At 40.9% G+C, this 19,984-nt stretch overlaps 1 protein-coding gene across 2 annotated transcripts in view; it reads right to left on the bottom strand.

Moving 5' to 3' along the window:
• The window catches only part of LAMA3 (laminin subunit alpha 3), a 343,942-nt gene that overhangs the window by 104,031 nt on the left and 219,927 nt on the right, over positions 1-19,984 (bottom strand). For both annotated transcript variants that reach the window (XM_069099797.1, XM_069099798.1), the window contains exons 31-35: positions 17,443-17,569; positions 15,065-15,204; positions 13,265-13,380; positions 12,679-12,890; positions 10,485-10,689 (exon numbers count right to left, since the gene is read on the bottom strand). In XM_069099797.1, coding sequence (XP_068955898.1) covers positions 10,485-10,689; positions 12,679-12,890; positions 13,265-13,380; positions 15,065-15,204; positions 17,443-17,569 — 800 coding nt within the window. The remainder of the gene's footprint in view (positions 1-10,484; positions 10,690-12,678; positions 12,891-13,264; positions 13,381-15,064; positions 15,205-17,442; positions 17,570-19,984) is intronic.

Here is a 19,984-nt window from a genome sequence, read left to right as displayed (position 1 = left end):
AAAAATCTTCTTATATAGTGAGAAGGCAACTCTTCACAAAATGTATGAAGATTTTTTGTTTAATTTTTGATCATGGCTGCTTCGCTTAAAGGATCTGGTCCCTGGAGATTCTTTAATGGAGTACAGATGGTAAGAGCTATAGGAGTTTCAGGGATGGAGAGATTCCTGTGGGCAGCTGCCAGCAGGAAGACATCACCAAGGAAATTAGCTGAGTCTGGAGGATTTGTAATGTAGGGTAAGGAAAGGTGATAAAGAAAGTGTCCCTTTTAATATTATTGAAAATCTAAAAATAAATGTAGTATAGGATGGGAATTGGAAGTGAAGACATTTGAGATAGACAACTTGTAGATTCTAAAGCTCAGGGCTGGAAAATCCTCAGATTATAGATGAGTAATCGGGGACACAGAAAACTTAAGTGCTTTGCCCACAGGTAGTAAGCAGAAGAGCCACAATTCAAACTTGAATACTGCAAATTCATTGCTCACACCTCAGGTTACTACAGACAGTCTCTGGGAGGAAGTGGCTTTTTATGAGCTGGGTAAAAGGAAGGTTGATGACAAGAGAATGCAGATGGGTCAGGGATAGGAATGGGATGGGCAGGTGAGCGGTGAAGATTGAAAACAAGTAGAAAATAGGAAGATGGAAAGTCAAGAAATGAAAGACTACTGAGCATACAAATTACTATGCAAATATAGCAACAAAGAAAAGGATTAGTGTGTGTGAAACAAAAGAAGAATATTAAAAATGTTGTTTTATGGCATTGTATTTGATGTCAAAAGTTCTGGGTTCAAATCTCCCCTGTGTTCTTTGGTATCTATGTGACTTTGGGCAACTCATTTTATTTCTCTGAGACTGTTTCCTCATCTATAAAATGAGGTAGTTGGACCTCTAAGGTTTCTATCAACTTTATATCTAACAGAAAGAGCATTGAATTTGGAGCCTGGGTTTGAATCCAGGCTCTGCCACTTTCCACTTGTGTGATCTCAAAAAGGCTGGACCAGACAGTTTTTTTTTTGGTCTCTCCCAGCACTAAACCCTGGGGTCCTTCAAGACCCTTGGGTCCTTGCTGCCCTAAAATAAACCTGACCTTGAGACATTCCTCCAGGTGCAATTTTTGCTTCTAAGGGAGCTGCCCTGATTGACATTTCAGAGGTTGCCTACAGGCAGGCAGATTCCAGCAGATGCCCGTCCCATGGCACATGAAAACTCCAGGATAGCTGCACTGGGGTTGCCATTCAAGTGAAAGTCATCTCTAAGGCAATGGGCACAATGCCAACAATTATATAACAACCAGCATAAAAGATGTATGTGAATGTGCGCCTGAGCATACATCAGAAATTCTGGCCAAGATGGGCAGCCTCTTTTTAACTCAGTAAGTAGTACAGGAAACAGACAAACAAAAAAGATCCAAAACTTAATTTTCTACTCAAAGCCCCCCATTCATTCATATATGAATGATTATTCAGTGAGAGATTACTATGTGTATAGCAGCCGGCTTAGACATTGCTGTGAGCGACACTCCAAAGGCAATATAATCAGGTATAAGACTAATTAACTTCCTGCCCTTGAGGAACTTACTTCAGTAGCTGGGAGCCAGGACATGCATGATGAGTTAATACTGCACGAGACTGGGTGTGTGAGACCACGTATGTGTCTGTGGGTCGGGGAATATTCCAGATTATTTAGAATATCCAGAATTTTTACAGGAGAGAAAGATGAGATGAGGCTAGAGAGACAAGATAGTTGTGGAAGTCCTTGGATATTAGGTGGGGACTCTGGAATCTTTTCCTTAGGCATTTAGGAGCCACTGAAAATTTTTAATCAGAGCAGTAACATGACCCAGTCTATGCTTAACAAAGATTATTCTGATGGCAGTTAGCAGGATGGGTTGGAGGGGAGAGAGAAGGCAGAAAGATCTGTTCGGGAGGCTATTGCAATTGTCTAGGCATGCAATTAGGAGGGCCTGCACTACAGTAGTGGTTGTGAGGGCATGGAAGTGAAGACAGATTCAAGGGGTGTTGTGAAGACAGCTGACAGGACTTAGTAATAAATTAATTATGGAACATGAGAAGGAGGAAAGCTAGTCTCAAAGTTTCAAAGATGGGGACAGAATGATGACATTCTCACAGACAAAAAGAGCAAAGCCAGTTGTTTGGTCATAGTCCGACTCTCTGTGACCCAATTTGGGGTGTTCTTGGCAAAGATACTAGAGTAGTTTGCCATTTCCTTCTCCAGTTCATTTTACATATGAGGAAACTGAGGCAAACAGGGTTAAGTGACTTGCTTGGGGTCACAGAGCTAGTAAGTGTCTGAGGCTGGATTTGAACTCAAGTCTTCCTGACTGCAGCTCCCTATTGGCTCCAGGATGAAATATAAAATCCTCTGTCTGGTTTTTAAAGTCCTCTATAATCTGATCCCTTCTTACCTTTCCAGTCTCTGACACCTCCCTCCTACCCCACCCCCATGTACTCTGCAATCCAGTGACATTGGCTTCCTTTTTGTTCCTCCCATCAGACACTCCAGCTCCTGACTCTGGGCATTTTCAGTGGCTATACCCCACACCTGAAACTCTCTCCCTCGTCTTCAGTCCTGGCTTCCCTGGTTTCCTTTAAGTCTCAGCTAAAACCCTACCTTCTGTTCCCAATCCCTCTTAATTCTGTGCCACCGTGCAACTTCCGGAGCTGAGATTTGTATCAACTGAGATGCTGGGGGGGTGGATGCTTGAGGAACCTCGAGCCAGTGGATTATTCAGGGTAATGACACTGTCAGAAAGGACTGGGGAGAACAGCAGCCTTCCTATGGATCACCTCAATTCACCCTGTCTGTACCCAGTGTTTGCATGTTGTCTCCCCCACTGGACAGTGAGCTCCTTGAGAGTTGGGACTGTTGCCTTTCTATGTGTCCCCAGTGCTTAGCACAGTGACTGACGTGGAGCAACTGTTTAAGAAACATTAGTTGACTGACTGACCAAGAGGTGGTGTGGCATAATGAATATAACAAGTCTCTTTGGCCCTTTAATATCTCAATGCTCTAGGCTAACAGTGTCAAGGTCAAATAGAAACAGACGCCTATGGGCCACACCTTGACTTCCAAAACCACAAATTAACACTATCTCTGTTATGTTGTGTTTTTATGTATTTTGTTAAACATTTCCTAATTACATTTTAAAGTTTGTTTAGAGTCATATTTTATAGGTCTTTGAGGTGGTTATGGGGGGAGTACACAGAGTTTTCCTGCTTCTATGCCTCCATCTTGGCTCTGCCCTTTCCCCTTCCCCCCAATTACATTTTAATCTGATTCTTACACACTCAGATTTGCTGGTGAGTTTGTCACCTCGCTCCTAGTCAACCCTCTAAAACTCTGAATTTCTGAGAAGGTAACAACCTACATTGGCAGAGAAGGCTGACTTACTTGGAAATTCCCTAAACATGTGAAATGTTAGGTTATTAATCCTAGGCAGTGGGGAGGGCATTAAAATAAGCTGTGACAGGGCTGGCTGATGGCTCAGTACTTCTTTCTAGGCTGCTGTAGCCAGGGTATTTAAAATATTAAACACAGAGAGTATAAGCAATGATATCAGAGGTCACAGGGAGTTCTTGTGGTAAGAAAAAGCCTTGATTCTTGCATTATGCTTATGGGTATTTTCTTTATTGCATCTTTTTTTGGGGGGGGGCAATAAACAACATCAGGGGAATTGTAGCATCCATGTTCCCAAAGTATTGTGTTTATTTTTCGTGTCCCTGCTATCCAGCCCAGGATACTTGGGGGAGGGGATGTGTTGAAAGGAAGTTTCAATGGATGCTGTCCCAGAGAACACTCTGATTTATTCCTTCTCTGGGCAATGATATTACAGAAGATGCTTTAACATCTGCTTTGCCTGTGTACCCTAAGGACTATGGGGCCTTTCTATCTGACTTGCAACTGAAACGTCCTATATATATTATTTCCCTCTCTTAGAATGTGAACACCTGGAGAACAGGGACTGGCTTGCACTTAGCATTGTGCTTTGCATATAATAAGTGCTTAATAAATTCATTCATTCATTCATTCATTCATTCATCCATGAGCCAGAGGTCACAGAGCCTTGACTAGACAACTGAGAGACTAGTAAGGAGATTGTGGTAACAAAGCAATAAAAGCCTGAAACTAGGGTAGAAGCAGTGAGAACACAAAGGAAAGGGATTCAAGGGACATACGGTGAAGTCAGAAGACAGATTTCATGGGTATAAGTCACAAATGTTTCAGAGTTTTGTGTATAGGTTATCTGCTGCCATTGTGACTAAGCAGCTGCCCATATGTGGGCATCTACGTGGCACAGAACATAGAGAGCCAGGCCTGGAGTCAGGAAGACCTGAGTTCAAATCTGGCCTCAGACACTTACTAGCTGTGTGACCCTGGGCAAGTCACTTAACCCTGTTTGCCTCAGTTTCCTCATATGTAAAATGAGCTGGAGAAAGATATCCAAACTCCAGTATCTCTGCCAAGAAAACCCCAAATTGGAACATGAAGAGTCAGACACGACTGAAAAGAACTGAATAGCAACAAAGCTGTCCATTCCAGACAGTGCAGGGTGAGACTGAACTGTCCACTGCTTCAATTTATCTAGAAGAACAAGTCTGGGGGAATGGAAAGCTAGCCCAGGTTACTCCTACAGCTGGCTTAAAAACTTGTGGGGGTTAAGGACAAATTATGAGAAATTCCTTGCTCAAGTTCAGACCCTTTCCTAGCAGCTGTCTGATCAATGTTTGTTGATCTTTACTTGGCCTCCTACTCTGGACTCTGACTGCTCCCTTGGATGCCATTGAGACATTATTGGTGACTATTTTCCCCTAATACACTGCATGCTTCTTGGTTTCTTTTTGCACTCTTATTTCCCAAATTACTAAGTAGCTTCTGCCTAATCATATGACCGATCCTTACTTATGGCTTAACAGAATTTTCCCTTCTGCCATCTAAATTAGCATGACAACTTTGATAGTCCTAAAAAAAATCCATAGAAATACATGTGAAAAAGTCTGAAATGCAAGAGAACTATAATACTTCAGCACTAGATTCACTACTGATAGTGCTTTAGTTGTTTGAGAATCAAAAGTCAAAAGAAATTAATAACAGCTAACACTTTCATAGCATTTGAAGGCTTGCAAAGCCAAAATGATCAATATTATTTTATTCTCACAACTCTTGTGATAGAGGTACTGTAGTTATCCCACTTCAGATGAAGAGACTGAGGCTGAGAGAGGTAAAGAACCTTGCCCAGGGTCACACAGCTAGGATGGTTCTGAGGCAAGATTGCAAACTCAGGTCTTCCTGATTTCAAGTCCAACAAACCCTGGTCACAGTGTCCCAACAATATACCGCTACATCAAGTTTCTTCCAAATAAGAGAATCAGATTAGTGACAGACCTCTCATCATTACTCACATTTTTGACCTAGCTCTATGCTTGCTTCTCTTAAAAAGAAGAGCAAGAGAGAAAAATGGCTATTTGACGAGACTTTACAAATAGTTGAGGAAAGAAGGAAAGGGAAAGGAGACATGGAAAAATATACCCAATTGAATGCAGGATTCCAGAGAATAGTAAGGAGAGATAAGGTTTTCTTAAATGACCAATGCAAAGAAAAAGAAGAAAACAACAGAATGGGAAAGACAAAAAAAACCTCTTCAAGAAAATTAGAGATATCACTGTTTCATGCAAAAATAGGCATGATAAAAGATAAAAATGGTAGGGACTTAACAGAAGTAGAAGAGAATAAAAAGAGGCGACAAGGCTATACAGAAGAACCATACAAGGAAGGGCTTAACATCACCAATGACCACAACAGTGTGGTTACTGATCTACAGCCAAACATCCTGCAGAATGAAGTCAAGTGGGCCTTCGGAAGCATTGCTAACAATAACGTTAGTGGAGGTGATGGAATTCCAGTAGAACTATTGAGAATCCTAAAAAATGATGCTGTTAAAGTGATGCACTCAATATGCCAGCAAATTTGGAAAACTCAGCAGTTGCTCACTGGCTTGAAAGAGATAACTTCTACATCCCAATACTAAAGAAAGATGCCAGCAAGGCTATGCTTAAGATTCTTCAAGCTAGGCTTCAGGAATATGCAAACCAAGAATTACCAGAAGAGCGGGCTGATTTCCAAAGAGACAGAGGAACTAGAGACCAAATTGTCAACATTTGCTGGATTATGGAGAAAGCAAGAGAGCCCAAGAAAAACGTCTCCTTCTGCTTCATTGACTACACTTAAAGCCTTTGGTTGTGTGAATCACAACAAAATGTGGCAAGTACTCAAACAGATGGAAATACCAGATCATCTTACTTTTCTCCTGGGGAACTTATATTTGGGCCAAGAAGCAACAGTTCGAACTGAACATGGAACAACTGATTGGCTTAAGACTGGAAAAGGAGTAAGACAAGGCTGTATATTGTTACCTTATTTAACTTATATGCAAAGTACATCATGTGAAATGACAGGCTGAATGAATAAAAAGTCAGAATTAAGGATGTTGGGAGAAATATCAACAATCTCAGATATGAAGACAATACCACTGTGATGGCAGAAAGTGAAGAAGAATTAAGAAGTCTCTTAATGAAGGTGAAAGAGGAGTGTGTAAAAGCTGGCTTGACGCTTAATATCAAAAAAGCTAAGATCTTGGCAAGTAGTCTTATCACTTTCTGACAAATAGAGGGAGAAGAAATGGAAGCAGTATCAGATTTTATATTCTTGGACTTAAAGATCACTGTAGACAGTGACTACAATCATGGAATTAAAAGACCCTACCTGTAAGGAAATTTATGGCAAATCTGGACAGTATATTAAAAACAGATATCACCTTGCTGACAAAGGTGAGTTTTTCTAATAGCAATGTGAGAGTGGAGCTACAAGGAAAGCTGAGCACCTCAGAATCAATGCTTTTGAACTGTGGTGCCAGCAAAGACTTTTGAGAGTCCCTGGGACAGCAAGGAGATCAAATCAGTTAATACTTGAAGAAACTAATTCAAGCTATTCACTGGAAGGTCAAATACTGAAGCTGAAGCTTAAATACTTTGGCCACATAATGAGAAGACAGGACTCATTGGAAAATACCTTTATGTTGGGAAGGATTGAAGACAAAAGGAGAAGGGGATAGAAGAAGATGAGATGGATAGATAGTGTCATGAGAGCAACGAATATGAGTTTGGACAGACTGAGAAATAGTGGAATACAGAAGAGACTGGTGTGCTATATGGTGCATGGGGTCACAAAGAATTGGACAGGACTGAATGACTCAACAACAAAACAATTTTTTCTCTTCTCTTCTCTTTTCTCCTTGCTATAGCAAATGCCTTGGTGACAAAGACCCTACCTTTTTCTGTATTCCTCATCTCTCAGTTGTATACTTTGTAAACTTTCTCCTTCATTTATGCAGGGAACATAATCAAGGGCAAGTCCCAGTAATGTGTAGTGTTTTGCAGCCAATAAGACATTTTATTATTTTCCATTAGTTTCAACTCCCCCCCCCCACTTTGGCCTTTTGGAGGGAGGAAGGCAGGGCAATTAGGGTTAAGTGACTTGCCCAAGGTCACATGGCTAGGAAATGTTAAGTATCTGAGGCCAAATTTGAACTCAGGTCCTCATGACTCCAAGGCCAGTGCTCTATTCACTGTGCCACCTAGCAGCCCCTCTCTTTTTTTTTCTTAACATCTCTTAGACTACACCTTGAAATAATATGACATGTTTATGTTGGCATTTCAAAGTTCCCAGAGGTTTTGCTTCCTTTTTGGTATTTTGTCTTTCATCACTGGTGATCAAGGGACCTTATAGTAATGTTCCTTTGGTATGCATAGAGCTTTAATGACTCAACCTTCACTCTGAATGTTTGCTATTGCTGGAATTTCTCTGTCCACTACTACCCAGTGTCATATGAAAGATCCGATTCCCTCTCTTTATTTTTTCAAAGGGGATAGGCAACTGTCCTTTCATTTATTATCACAGTCTTCTAACTTTCAGGTCAGATCTCTGTTTCTTTCTAACTACCTCACTACAGAGATTTATTTTCTTAGGAAACATCGTAGGTGTGAATCAATCTCTGCCAATGGTGGCTCTTTTCTTACAATAGACTGAGTGGAATGTCTCTTTTAGTTGTGCTAATGTTCCCTGTAGCCATCCCTTAAAACCACAACAAAACTAAAAACAATGCTCAGGTTGTCAAGAGGAATGGAAGGATTTTGAAATTCTTGATTTCCAGGGTCTCTTTTGTGGTCTGCTCTCCCCTCTTCTCCCAATTTAAGGCTATTCTACTGACTACTGTACTGCCTTTTGATCATTCCCCCCGACTCTGGAGCTTTGTTTCAGACATGCATCCTGACCAATTAATCATAGCTAAGACTCTACAAGCATTATTGGCAAAGGTTTTGCACAGCTAACTTTGGGAGTTTTTTCCTACAATTTTTTGCTATTTCACTCTCAAGAGATTTTTATGAAGATAGAGAAATTCATGCAACTGAATCAAGGGCTCTTCTAAGTCATCTGGTCCAACTCCTGCCATATTTAAAGGAAGAAGAGAAGGAACCTTTAGAAGAGGGACTAGAAGATACCATAGAAAGGAGGTAACTGATTGAGCAAAGTCCCAGAGAAGGTAGAAAGAAATGGGGTGGCCAAGAGGAGAGGTGGATGGGTTAGTCTTAGAAACAGTAAGATATTTACACCTTTTCCTTCACAACTGGAAAAAGTAGATCGGGGCCGCGAGGTGGCTCAGTGAATAGAGCTCTGGCCCTGGAGTCAGGAGGACCTGAGTTCAAATCTGACCTCAGACACTTAACACAAAAACAAGCTGTGTGACTTTGGGCAAGTCACTTAACCCAATTGCCCTCCAAAAAGCCAAAAAAAAAAAAAAAGCAGAAGATCAATACAAAGAAATATACTGAAGCAAAGAGGCAAATGAAGGATCTTAAACTAGATATGCTCTTCTTTGCCAAGGAGGAGATGTAATCATCTGGCACAAGAAGCCATGTAGTCTAGTAGGAGTGGGATGGACTAAAAGTTGGAATTTGAATTTGAATCTCAGCTCTGATACTTCCTAGCTGGGCAAGTCATCTAACCTCTCTTAGCCTCATCATCTATAAAAATAGGGATTTTTATCCTACACTGTTGTTGTAAGGATCAAGAGCCAATGTACATATGTGCTTCATAAAGCTTAAAGGGACTTATGAATACATATACAATAATAATAATGTATAATGAATAATTTGTGAATAATTATTATTTCTACTGGGAGGTCTGGACCTAGGATAAAGGGAGAGAAGAGTGAGTCTGGGACAGTTACTTGAAAGATTGACTCTAGGGAATCAACAAAAGATTGATAAAAGGATCATCAAACAGCTGCCAAAGGAAAGCTAGAGTAAAACAAAAGAAATGTTTAGTAGCACAGACGCACCAGAATCACTCTATATCTGAGGAAGCATTCTTACAGTGTGGGAGGGAGAACAACAACAAAAAAAATTGGTTTGGGCAGCTAGGTGGTTCAGTGGATAGAGTGCTGGGCCTCAAGTTAGGAAGACACTTCATGAGTTCAGATCTCGCCTCAGGCACTTACTAGCTGGGTGACCCTAGGCAAGTCACTTAAACCTGTTTGCTTCATTTTCCTCATCTGTAAAACGAGCAGACGAAGGAAATGGCAGACCATTCCAGGATCTTCACACACACACACACAAAAAAAATCCCAAATGGAGTCATGGAGAGTCATACACATCTGAAAAATGACTTAACAACTACAAACGTTTTGTTTGATTAATGAGATTGAAGTGTACCCTGAATCTTAAAAACACAAAACCGTCTATTTTCTTCTTTTTAGTGTCTGGAGCTGGTGATCGCTCTCTCCTCCCGGATACTCTGTCTATCCTCTCTGTTTTCATGGTACTAATCTCCCTTGGGTCTCTTCCTACTTGTCTGACCCCTCCCTCTCAGTCATAAAGAAGATCAGAATATTGTTGGGTGTTACATAAGAAGTACATGGTTTTAATTTCACATTCATCCATCTTAACTTTAAAAACATAAGCTCCCTGCAAGTAGAATCTCCTCTTTTTTGTTCTTTAGAATATCTTCGGGTGGTTTAGAGTCACTACCAAGTCATACTTCTGACAGATTAGTTAAAAACATTCTCCATGGGAAGTAAGCCAAGTATTCATCATAGAGAAATATAAATGCTTTCATAACAGAATCAATCAATAAACATTTCTTAAAGTCCTACTCAGTGCTAAGCATTGTGCTTAGCATGCCACTCAGGACTACCTATGATCCTAAGTCTGAGACAAGAATGAAGAGAAAGCTAAGTTTTTACACAGTATGGGCAAATAATGAGTATTTCCCATAATCATCCAATTCAATCTATGGGGTAAATATAGGACCCAACATTCCACTGCTTCTCAAGAAGTGTTCAATATCAATGACAAATAGGTGGAGAGGAACTTCATCCCTTCTGTCATGTGCCACTTAAGGTAACTCACCTGCACTGTCCATTGTTTCTGTCACACTCTGGGGCGGTGGCACTTATAGCCCCTATCTTAGAGCAGTTGCAGCCTTTGCACCCAACCAATGGGTGGTAACTGAAGGACTGCTTCTCACACACTTCACACTGAGGCTTTACGGTCCGAGGAGGGCAGATGCACTTTCCAGTCATTTCATCGCAAAGGCGCTGGCCACAATGGCACACTGGTCAGGAGACAAATACATCTATTTCAATGGGACAACCTTTATTTTATTGTGTCCTATTTCTGTCACTCTCTCCCAGGTCTGAGTAACCGAAAGAAATGTCCCAAAGGGATCTGATGGACAAAAGACTGCCTTATGCTCAAGGAATCACTTTCTGTGGATATTCTCAAAGAGGTTCCTATCTCACGAGCAGCTTTATGGCATGATTTCCAAACCATATGTGACAGTTAATGTCATCCAAAAAGTCTCCTCTCCTCACAGTAACAAGTTACTCTATAAGCAAGTAACAATTAGTTTATACAGAGTGAAGATCTGGAGATAGAAGTCTTGGGGTCAAACCCTGACTCTGTCACTTACTATTTTGTGTGACCAGGCGAGCCATGTAACCCATTCAATGGGTCACAGTTTCCTCATCTATGAAACAAAAGAGTGGGACTACATGACCTGTAGGTTTCCTCCCAGGTCTAAATCTAAGAACCTATGACCCTATGGCTATTTTTCATCACCAAGTGTCAGAATTCTAAGGGAGAATGGGATTTCCCTCTCATTCAACAATGCCCACACAACATGGTGACAGTGATGATACCAGTTCAAAGGTGTGACTTCCACCCAGGAGCTTCATCTTGTGCCTCTCCTAAAGTCTCCTCATACTACCAAATAACTTTGAACTATAGGTAGTAGCCTCAATTTTGGATAATGTGAATCACAGATTTCTTTTATAACTAGCTGACTCATTTCGAGGCCAATGGTAAAGAGGTCTGGGCATTGAAACCAGGGCATCTCCATGTTTCTCCTGAATTTTCTACCTGACTTCTCTTCATCTTAGGGGTGGGGAACCTGTGGCCTCAAGGTCACATGTGATCCTCTAGGTCCTCAAGTGCAACCTTTTATGAAGCTTGGATTCCATCAAAGGGATGCACTCAAAGACCTAGAGGGCCACATGTGGCCTCAAGGCTGCAGGTGCCCACCTCTGAACTAGATCAGAGATGAAAGTGACCTAAGAGATGTCAATGCCCTCATTTCTTCTACTTTGCTACTTACGTTGCTACTTACAACCTGTGTGACCTTGAGCAAATAACTTCATTCCTCTAGGTCTCAGTTTCTTCATCTGTAAAATGAGGGGGTTGAACTAGATGATGCCCAAGGTCCCTTCTAGCTCTAAATACCAGGATCCTATGACCCTCCTATACAGCTGCTGCTACTTGTGAGAGAAATGAGTATTTCTTTCTTGCATTTAATAACTAATTATTGTTTTGGGACCAAGATTTTCCCCCTTTTCTACTTTTTCATCCAGAAATCAACCAGTGTGGGAAATCCTTCTAAAAGACTTGCCAGCAAGGATGGCTGAGATCTAATCAGAGACAGTAAAAGAAATTCTAAGTTTGGGCTAATGGGTACATTCCTACTTATTTTGCTTGGTTAGACAGGTCTGGGAAAATGTTGATTTTCCCTTTTCTCAGACAGATGATATAGAAATGGATAAGTCTCTTAGACCAAGATTTGGGTGATCCAAGTCCTACACCCTAAGACACTCACTGTATTGTAATATTAGTTTTCACATTAATTGTTAACCAGTCAGAGATGACTGACACCCTGAGGAACACCTGCTCTTCCAAAGGTGAGCCTACCACCATGATGGGTCTTTGGTCTAAGAGAGGTGGCCAAATGATCATCCTTTTATTAATAAACATGAAGGCCTTATTGATAAAATGATTAAATTATCCAGAAATTATGTCTCTTGAACTTTTTTAAATGCCACACTTGTTCACTACCTGAACTGAAATTTCTTTGTTTTGTGAATAGAACTGAATGGAGGTTTCTAAGACATTTGGTCCCTGAGATCATTCATTTCCATCCTTTTCCCTCTTGGCAGCACTGATTGTGCAGCATGAGTCATATCTCTAGCCTCAAAATAAACAAAGAACTGGAGAAACCATTTAGCTGAGGAAAGAATGAAAGTATCCCAGGTCTTCCGGAACAGGAACTCACATTTGCAAAATGGAAAACCATAGTAGCCAGTTTGACATCGGGTACACTGACGACCAATGACATTGGGCCGACACTGGCACTGTCCGCCCTGTGGGTTACATGTAGAGCTCATGGCCCCCACCGCATGACAGTCACAAGGTAGGGCTCCATTGTTATAGAAGGCGACAAGGGATCGGGCAGAGTCCTTACAGAATCTCGATGACGTCAGAGGGCTAGGAAAAAGACAAATAACATCATGTCGTCCTCTGTGTACTCTCAGAAACCATCCCTATTAACTGCTGCCGCATTAGTGACTCAAAAGCACCGATGACAAATTTGCACAGATGGGCATCCTGAGAGGTCAATTTAGTAAATTGGTCAATTCAGGGAAAAGACATGCTTACCAAAGCTCCCAGATTTGTCATTTCAATTTTGGCTCAGCTGCCATTGATAGAAGAGCAGCAGGGAGGGTGGGCGATTCAAGGGCATAATGCCATTCAGATAGCAACCTCACTTTAGATTGGATATGGATGGCAGATTCAAATTTTCAAGATGCATAGACTGCCTCCCACGCCAACCACGGGCTATTTCCCCAAGCGATGCTTACTCAATATAAAAACTGTTTCCTCCACAATTATTGATAAAATCAAACGCCTTGTCTACTGACTTCTTGTGAAGCATGCGGTAGTCATAGTTCTCTGCTGGAACAACTAGGACCTGGCCCTAAAAAGAAAAAAAGTCTTTATGTTCCAGACATCAAGAGAGACATTAGCACCTACTCAGTGAAGTCAGGATTATAATAACAATTAATTCACATTTATATAATACTTTAAGGCAGATAAAGAAATTTCCTCCTAACAATCCCACCCCTATTTTACAGATGATGAAGCTGAGCTGAGAGTTTAAGTTATACAATTAACAAGTCTGGGTCAGATAGCCAAGTGTCAGAGTGAGGAACTGAAACCAAGATCTCCTTCAGCAATAAGTAATTAGATTATGCAGTAAGAGTGACAATGAGCTCTAATATTATGTCCACTTTAAAATACATGTTGTTCTTTGGTCAAGAGTGTATGTGTATACCGAAAGTATAAGAAAAGAAAAGTGACTCAGACGATCAACTTAGTATCTCTCCTCTTCTCCCTAGACAGATCAGTCTTCTCTAACATTCATGGGATTCTTCTTCTTTTTGTGGAGGAGGGAAGGCAAGACAATTGGGGTTAAGTGACTTGCCTAAGGTCACACGGCTAGTAAGTGTTAATTATCTGAGACTGGATTTGAACTCAGGTCCTCCTGACTCCAAGGCCGGTGCTCTATTCACTGCGTCACCTAGCCACCCCCCAGAAAATCTTAACAGCCACATTATAGATACAGTAAAAATATGAACAAAGGCATGGAGGTGGGAAAATACAGGGTGTGTTTGGGGAACAGAAAATCAGTTTGGCTGAAGACTAGAATTGTATCTGCTGAGTGAGTGCATTCTCCAGCCCAGAGATCTTACCCTGAATGGCTTGATCCTTTTAGCCCTGGGACTCCTGCTTACCTATGCCACCACAACCTTTCACAACCTGCTCCCCTCTCCCCACTCCCATCTTCATTGGTGAGAGCCTCTCATGGCTCACTACATCTAGGCTGGCTCCAGACATGCTTCAGTGTGCACCTTGACTATCTTTTCACCTTTTACCCTCCTGGATGCATATCCCCTTACTCTCCAGATATCTGCTTCTGAAATCATAAAGGAATAATGACTATCATTGCTACAGGAAAAGATGTGTCTACATAATAATTAATAATAATAATATGTATATGGCATGTACTAATAGCTAAGTGGTGCAGTAGATAGAGTACAGGCCCTGGAGTCAGGAAGACTCATCTTCCTGAGTTCAAATTTGGTCTCAGACACTTACTAGCTGTGTGGCCCTGGTTCAGTAAAGTCAGTAAAACCTGTTTGCCTCAGTTTCCTCATCTATAAAATGAGGTAGAGAAAGAAATGGCAAACCCCTCCAGTATCTTTGCCAAGAAAAACCCAAATAGGGTCACTAAGAGTTGAACATGATTGAAGAACATCATAATAAGTTTGGTTTGGGATTATGTTGAGTGCAAGGTACCACTGGCATATCTAGGTAGAGATGTGGTCAGTCACACTTGTAATATGTGACTGTGTAAAATTAGTAAATGCACACACATATACCAAGTGCATATTATGTTTCATATCTTTAAAACATTATGTTAAAACTTAAAGCACAGATGTATGCAAACTTTTAAAATTATTGGTACTCTGCCTTGAACTGACTCCATCAAGATATAAATGTTTGTTTGTTTTTTAAATAAGCAAATAGTAAAAATGGCAGACCATGGATCAGTGAAGATGAAGGAGGAACAAATGTGGAGAGAAACAAACTGAACATACCAGCATCAAGGATTTTCCATCTGGAACCTTCACAGTTACCAAGAACTCAGGTTCACGGAGGTCCAGGTTGGTCTTGCTCTCTGCAATCACTAAGTTCCGGCAGCCAAACACTTGAGGGCAGAAATGGGCACTGAGAGAACCTGTACCAAGACAGAATCAGCTAAATTAACAGGCACTTATCAAGTTCTATTTCATGGCAGGCACTCTGCTGCTAGGAGATCAGCAATCCCCCCAGCAAAGTGAGACCAGGTGCTGCCTTTAATGGAGCTTACTTTCTAATGGGGGAGGCAATTTGTACACAGTCATCAACTTAGTGTTACACTGTATACATATATATATATATACACACACACACACACACACACATATATATATATATAAGCATGTACAAGATTCAGACAAAGTAGATACAAGGTAACTGCAGAGGAGACAGCGAGGGCAATCAGAGTCTTGAAGGAATACAGGGATTGATTTATCTCCAAGTTTAACAAGCAAGATGTCTAGGTTTCTTCCAAGTCTAGAAGCCGGCCAATCAACAAGCACTCATTAAGTGTTTAATATACGTCAGGCTCTACTTATTCCGTGCTAAGTAAGTGCCGGGGATAAAAAGAAAGATGAAAACACTCTCTTAAACAAGCTCACATTCGAATGAGAGGAGACAAGTGCAGAAAACTGTACATACAAGAAATAGAAAGGGTAAAGGAAAGGTAATAGCAGAGAGAAGGCACTCGCAGTGGCAGGGTTCCTGCAGAGCTAAACTTTGAAGGAAGCCAGCAAACCAATGAGGAGGAGGTGGAGGTGAGAAGGGAGAGCATTCCAAGAATGGGGGACAAACTGGTGGAAAGGCAAGGAACTCAGTGTATAGAGCACCGGCCCTGGAGTCGGGAGAACCTCAGTTCAAATCCAGTCTCAGATACTTGACACACTTACTAGCTGTGTGACCTTGGGCAAGTCACTTAAACCCAATTGCCTTGCCTTCCCCACTCCAAAAAAAAAAAAAAAGGGCAAGTAACTGAGAGATGGAGGGCCATGGACTATGTGAAGAAGGGCAGAATGTAAGAAAATTGTTAATGTAGGGGGGCCCCAGGTTGTGAAGGGTTTTAAAAAACCACAGGATTTTATATTGGATCTGGGAGGCAATAGGGAGCCACTGGAGATTAGTGAGTGTTGACATGATTGAAGCTGCTCTTCAGGAAAATCGCTTTGGCATCTGCGTGAAGGATGGATTGGAGTTGAGAGGAGATTGAGGTAAAGAGAGTGATGAAGAGGCAATAGTGTCTAGGTGAGAAATGAATAGTGGTCGCTGGGGAAGAGGAGAAAAAGAGATTTATAAGAGACATTGTGGAGATAGACATGACAGAACTTGGCAGGTGTGTGAAGTGAGAATGAGGCATGGGGTAAGAGAGGGAGCAATGGCTAGTGTCCTAACCAGTGACGGAAATGAAAGCAAAGAGTCAAACAATTAAGGTCCAAATCTCAAAGAGATCAAAGAAGGAGAAAAAGGAGCCAAATATGCACAAATATCTTTAGCAACTCTTTTTGTAGTGGCAAAGAACCAGAACTAAGGGTTGTCATTTGGGGAATGGAACAACAAATTATGGCACATAGAAGTAATAGAATACTATTGTACCAGAAGAAATTATGAAAGGGAAGGTTTCAGAGAAACCTAGGGAGACTTGTATGAATTGATGCAGAGAGAAGTGAGCAGAACTAGGTGAACAATTTACAATATCCATATTGTCATAAAATTGTAAAGGCAAATCTCTTTGAAAGACTTAAGAACTCTGATCAATGTTAACAGCAAATACAAGTCCAGAGAACCAATGATGAAGCATGCTACCCTAATCACCACCTGATAGAAAGGTAGTGGACTCAAGAAGCAGAATGAAAGACTGTTTAGGACATGGTCAAATTGGGGGTTTGTTTTGCTTGATCATAAATAGATTTGTTACAAGAGTTGTGTTTTTTTTAATCAGGGTAGGAGAAGGGCAGTAGCAAGGGAAGAGAAAATAAATGCTTATTAATTGAAAAAAATAATTTTAAATATAGCTATTTTTAAAAGAATGAAATGTGAAGGATGACACAGAGGTGGCAAACCCAGGTGGCTGGAAGGACAGCCTTTGATAGTTATAGAGAATTTCAGAAAAGTGGTAGGTCCGAAAGGAAAGATGCTGAGTTCTGCTTTGGACGTGCTGAGTTTAAGATGTCTTTGTGACACCTCATTGGTGGGGCAGAACTGGAGCTTAGGATACACTAGAACTTTATAAGAACCTCTGGAAGACATTGACATAAAGACAGTAACTGAATCCATACAATCCCTCAATGTCTTGGCAAGAAAGTAGAAGCCTGCAGTTCTGGAAATAAACATTTTAGCTCACCTGACCACAGCTGCCCTCCCTCTACAACCACCTGTGCAGGAAATGTGGGATGATCTGGCTGACAAAAATGGACAATGAAGACATACTGGCCCAGGTGTGGCACTCTTCCACTCAAGGTAACTTGATTCTAGGAGGGGAAAAGGCAAAGAAAGAAATTCTCAAGTCCAACAGCTGCTGTTGATTCAATTCAATCAATTAATCAAAAACATTTAAGTGACTACTGAGTACCAGGTGTTGGTGATGCAAAGACCAAAATTAAAATCTCTATTCTCAAGGAACTTAAATTCTACTGGGGGAGATAACATGTACATAGAGAATGAATGCAAAACAGACACAAGGTAGTATAGGGAGGGTGGGCACTGGCAGCTGAGGGAATCAGGGAAGGCTTCCTGTAGAAGGTGATGTATGAGTGGAGTCTTGGAGGAAATAAGGGAGTCTATGACTTCTCTTCAGCAGATATCTACCATGTTTCTAAAATGTACAAGTCTTGTTCAAGGTGCTAGGGACAAAAAATAAACAAAACAAAAATGAAACATTTCTTGCTCTCAAGGGCATGCAGCTTAGAGTCCAAAGATAATGACTCTTAAAGCATCTGTACTCTCAACAGTGATGGGACCTCCTGGACCCCCAGAGGGCACAACCCAGTAGATAGGCTCACAAATACCAACTGTGAAATTTTGTGCGAGCATTTATTGTTGTGTAGTTTCAATTGTGTCTGACTCTTTGTGACCCCATTAGGGGTTTTCTTGGCAAAGACAGTGGAACAGTTTTCCATTTTGTTCTCCAGCTTGTTGTACAGATGAGGAAACTGAGGCAAACAGAGTTAAGTGACTTCTTCAGGGTGACACAGCTAGTAAGTATCTGAGACTGGACTTGAATTCAGGAAGATGAGCTTTCCTGACTCCAGGTCCTGTACCACCTGGCTGCCAAGTGTGAGCATTTACATCTCAGAAACTGACAGAGGTTCGATTTATTGATTATTGATTGTCTAAATGCTACACCAGTGATGTTAAACTCAGAACTGGATCCCTGTGGGTTGCATATTGATTTAGAAAGCCACAAATCAACATAATCTTTGTTGTATTGTATTTGATTTTGTTTAACTTTTCTCCACTTGAGAGTTTGACAACTCTGCTCTAGACTTAAGAAAGCAATGGAGAAAATGTTAATAACACAAATTCAATTTAAAGTGTATAGTGCTTTGGAAAGCTAATTGTTAAACATTTATCAGCAGCCCCCACATCCCAGTCTGTGATAACTTCTGCTGCTGAAAAAGTCACCACCCAGTGGCCAGTTGGGTGATGAGCCCCTCTAAACTCATCCTCAGAGAGAAACATACATTCCAACAGTGTGCCCATACTCAAAGTCCTTCCAGCTTGGTAATGGACCCTGTAAGAGTTGGAGCTCTACAGGCAGCGCCTTCAAGAGCCCAGGTTAGCTCTTCATCAATGAGGAGGCATGGGTATAGGGCTTTGGAATAAAGCTTGTATGGAAATATGTTATAAAAATCCTACGATCCTGACCTATTGACAGACTTTTAAATTGTTTTAGTGGATGTCATTCATTAACCATATATCTTACCTAATCAATTATAATGTAATCATTTATCTAACACTCATTGTATACAAAATACTGTGCTAGGTATTAAGGGTGTCCAGAGAAGTCTAGGACCTAAGAAGTCTAGACTCTAAAGTCCAGTGGGAGGAAAGGAATATGGAAGAAATAAATATGTGAAAGGTTAAATGGTAATACAAGATTTAGACAACAGAGACCTCATTGGGCAGTTCAAAACCTCAGTTCCTTTCTCTCCCTAACCCATCAACATCCAATCAGTTATCAAGTCTTGGTTATTCTATTTCCACAATGATAACAACTGACCTTTATATGGGACTTTAACAGTTACATAACACTTTAAAATACGAGATCTCATTTAAGCCTCCTAACAATCCTAAGACTTTTGAGAGTCCCTTGGACAGCAAGATCAAATTAGTCAATACTTAAAGAAATTAATTCACTGGAAGATCAAATACTGAAGCTGAAGCTTAAATATTTTGGCCAACTAAGGAGAAGATGAGACTCGAAAAGACCTTGACATTGGGGAATATTGAAGGCAAGTGAAAAGGGGACTGCAGAAGATGAGGTCGTGTCATGGAAACAACAAACATGAACTTGGACAGACTTTGAGAGATAGTGGAAGACAGAAGGGCCTGGTATAGCTAGGGTCCATGGGGTCACCAAGAGTCAGACACGACTGAACAACTGAACAACAGGCACTAAAGGAATTATTAGAATTCTAGGCATCCTTGGCACTACTTTACATATGAGGAAATTCAAGATCAGACAGATTAAGTGTCTTACTCATTGTTACAAAGCCAGAAATCAGAGATTTGAACCTGCGTCTTTCCAACTCCGGATTGACAACTCTCTTTAATAAATCAAGTTGCTTCTTCATCTAGCCCTTATATTTAACCCTTCTCTACACTAACACAACTATACTATCTATCTATCTATCTATCTATCTATCTATCTATCTATCTATCTA

Source organism: Petaurus breviceps, unplaced genomic scaffold, assembly GCF_028583685.1.
Source record: "Petaurus breviceps papuanus isolate PSGF00001 unplaced genomic scaffold, PetGlider_PUasm1.0 38, whole genome shotgun sequence".
Taxonomy (NCBI): Eukaryota; Metazoa; Chordata; class Mammalia; order Diprotodontia; family Petauridae; genus Petaurus; species Petaurus breviceps.
This window is presented reverse-complemented; position numbering and strand designations above follow the sequence as displayed.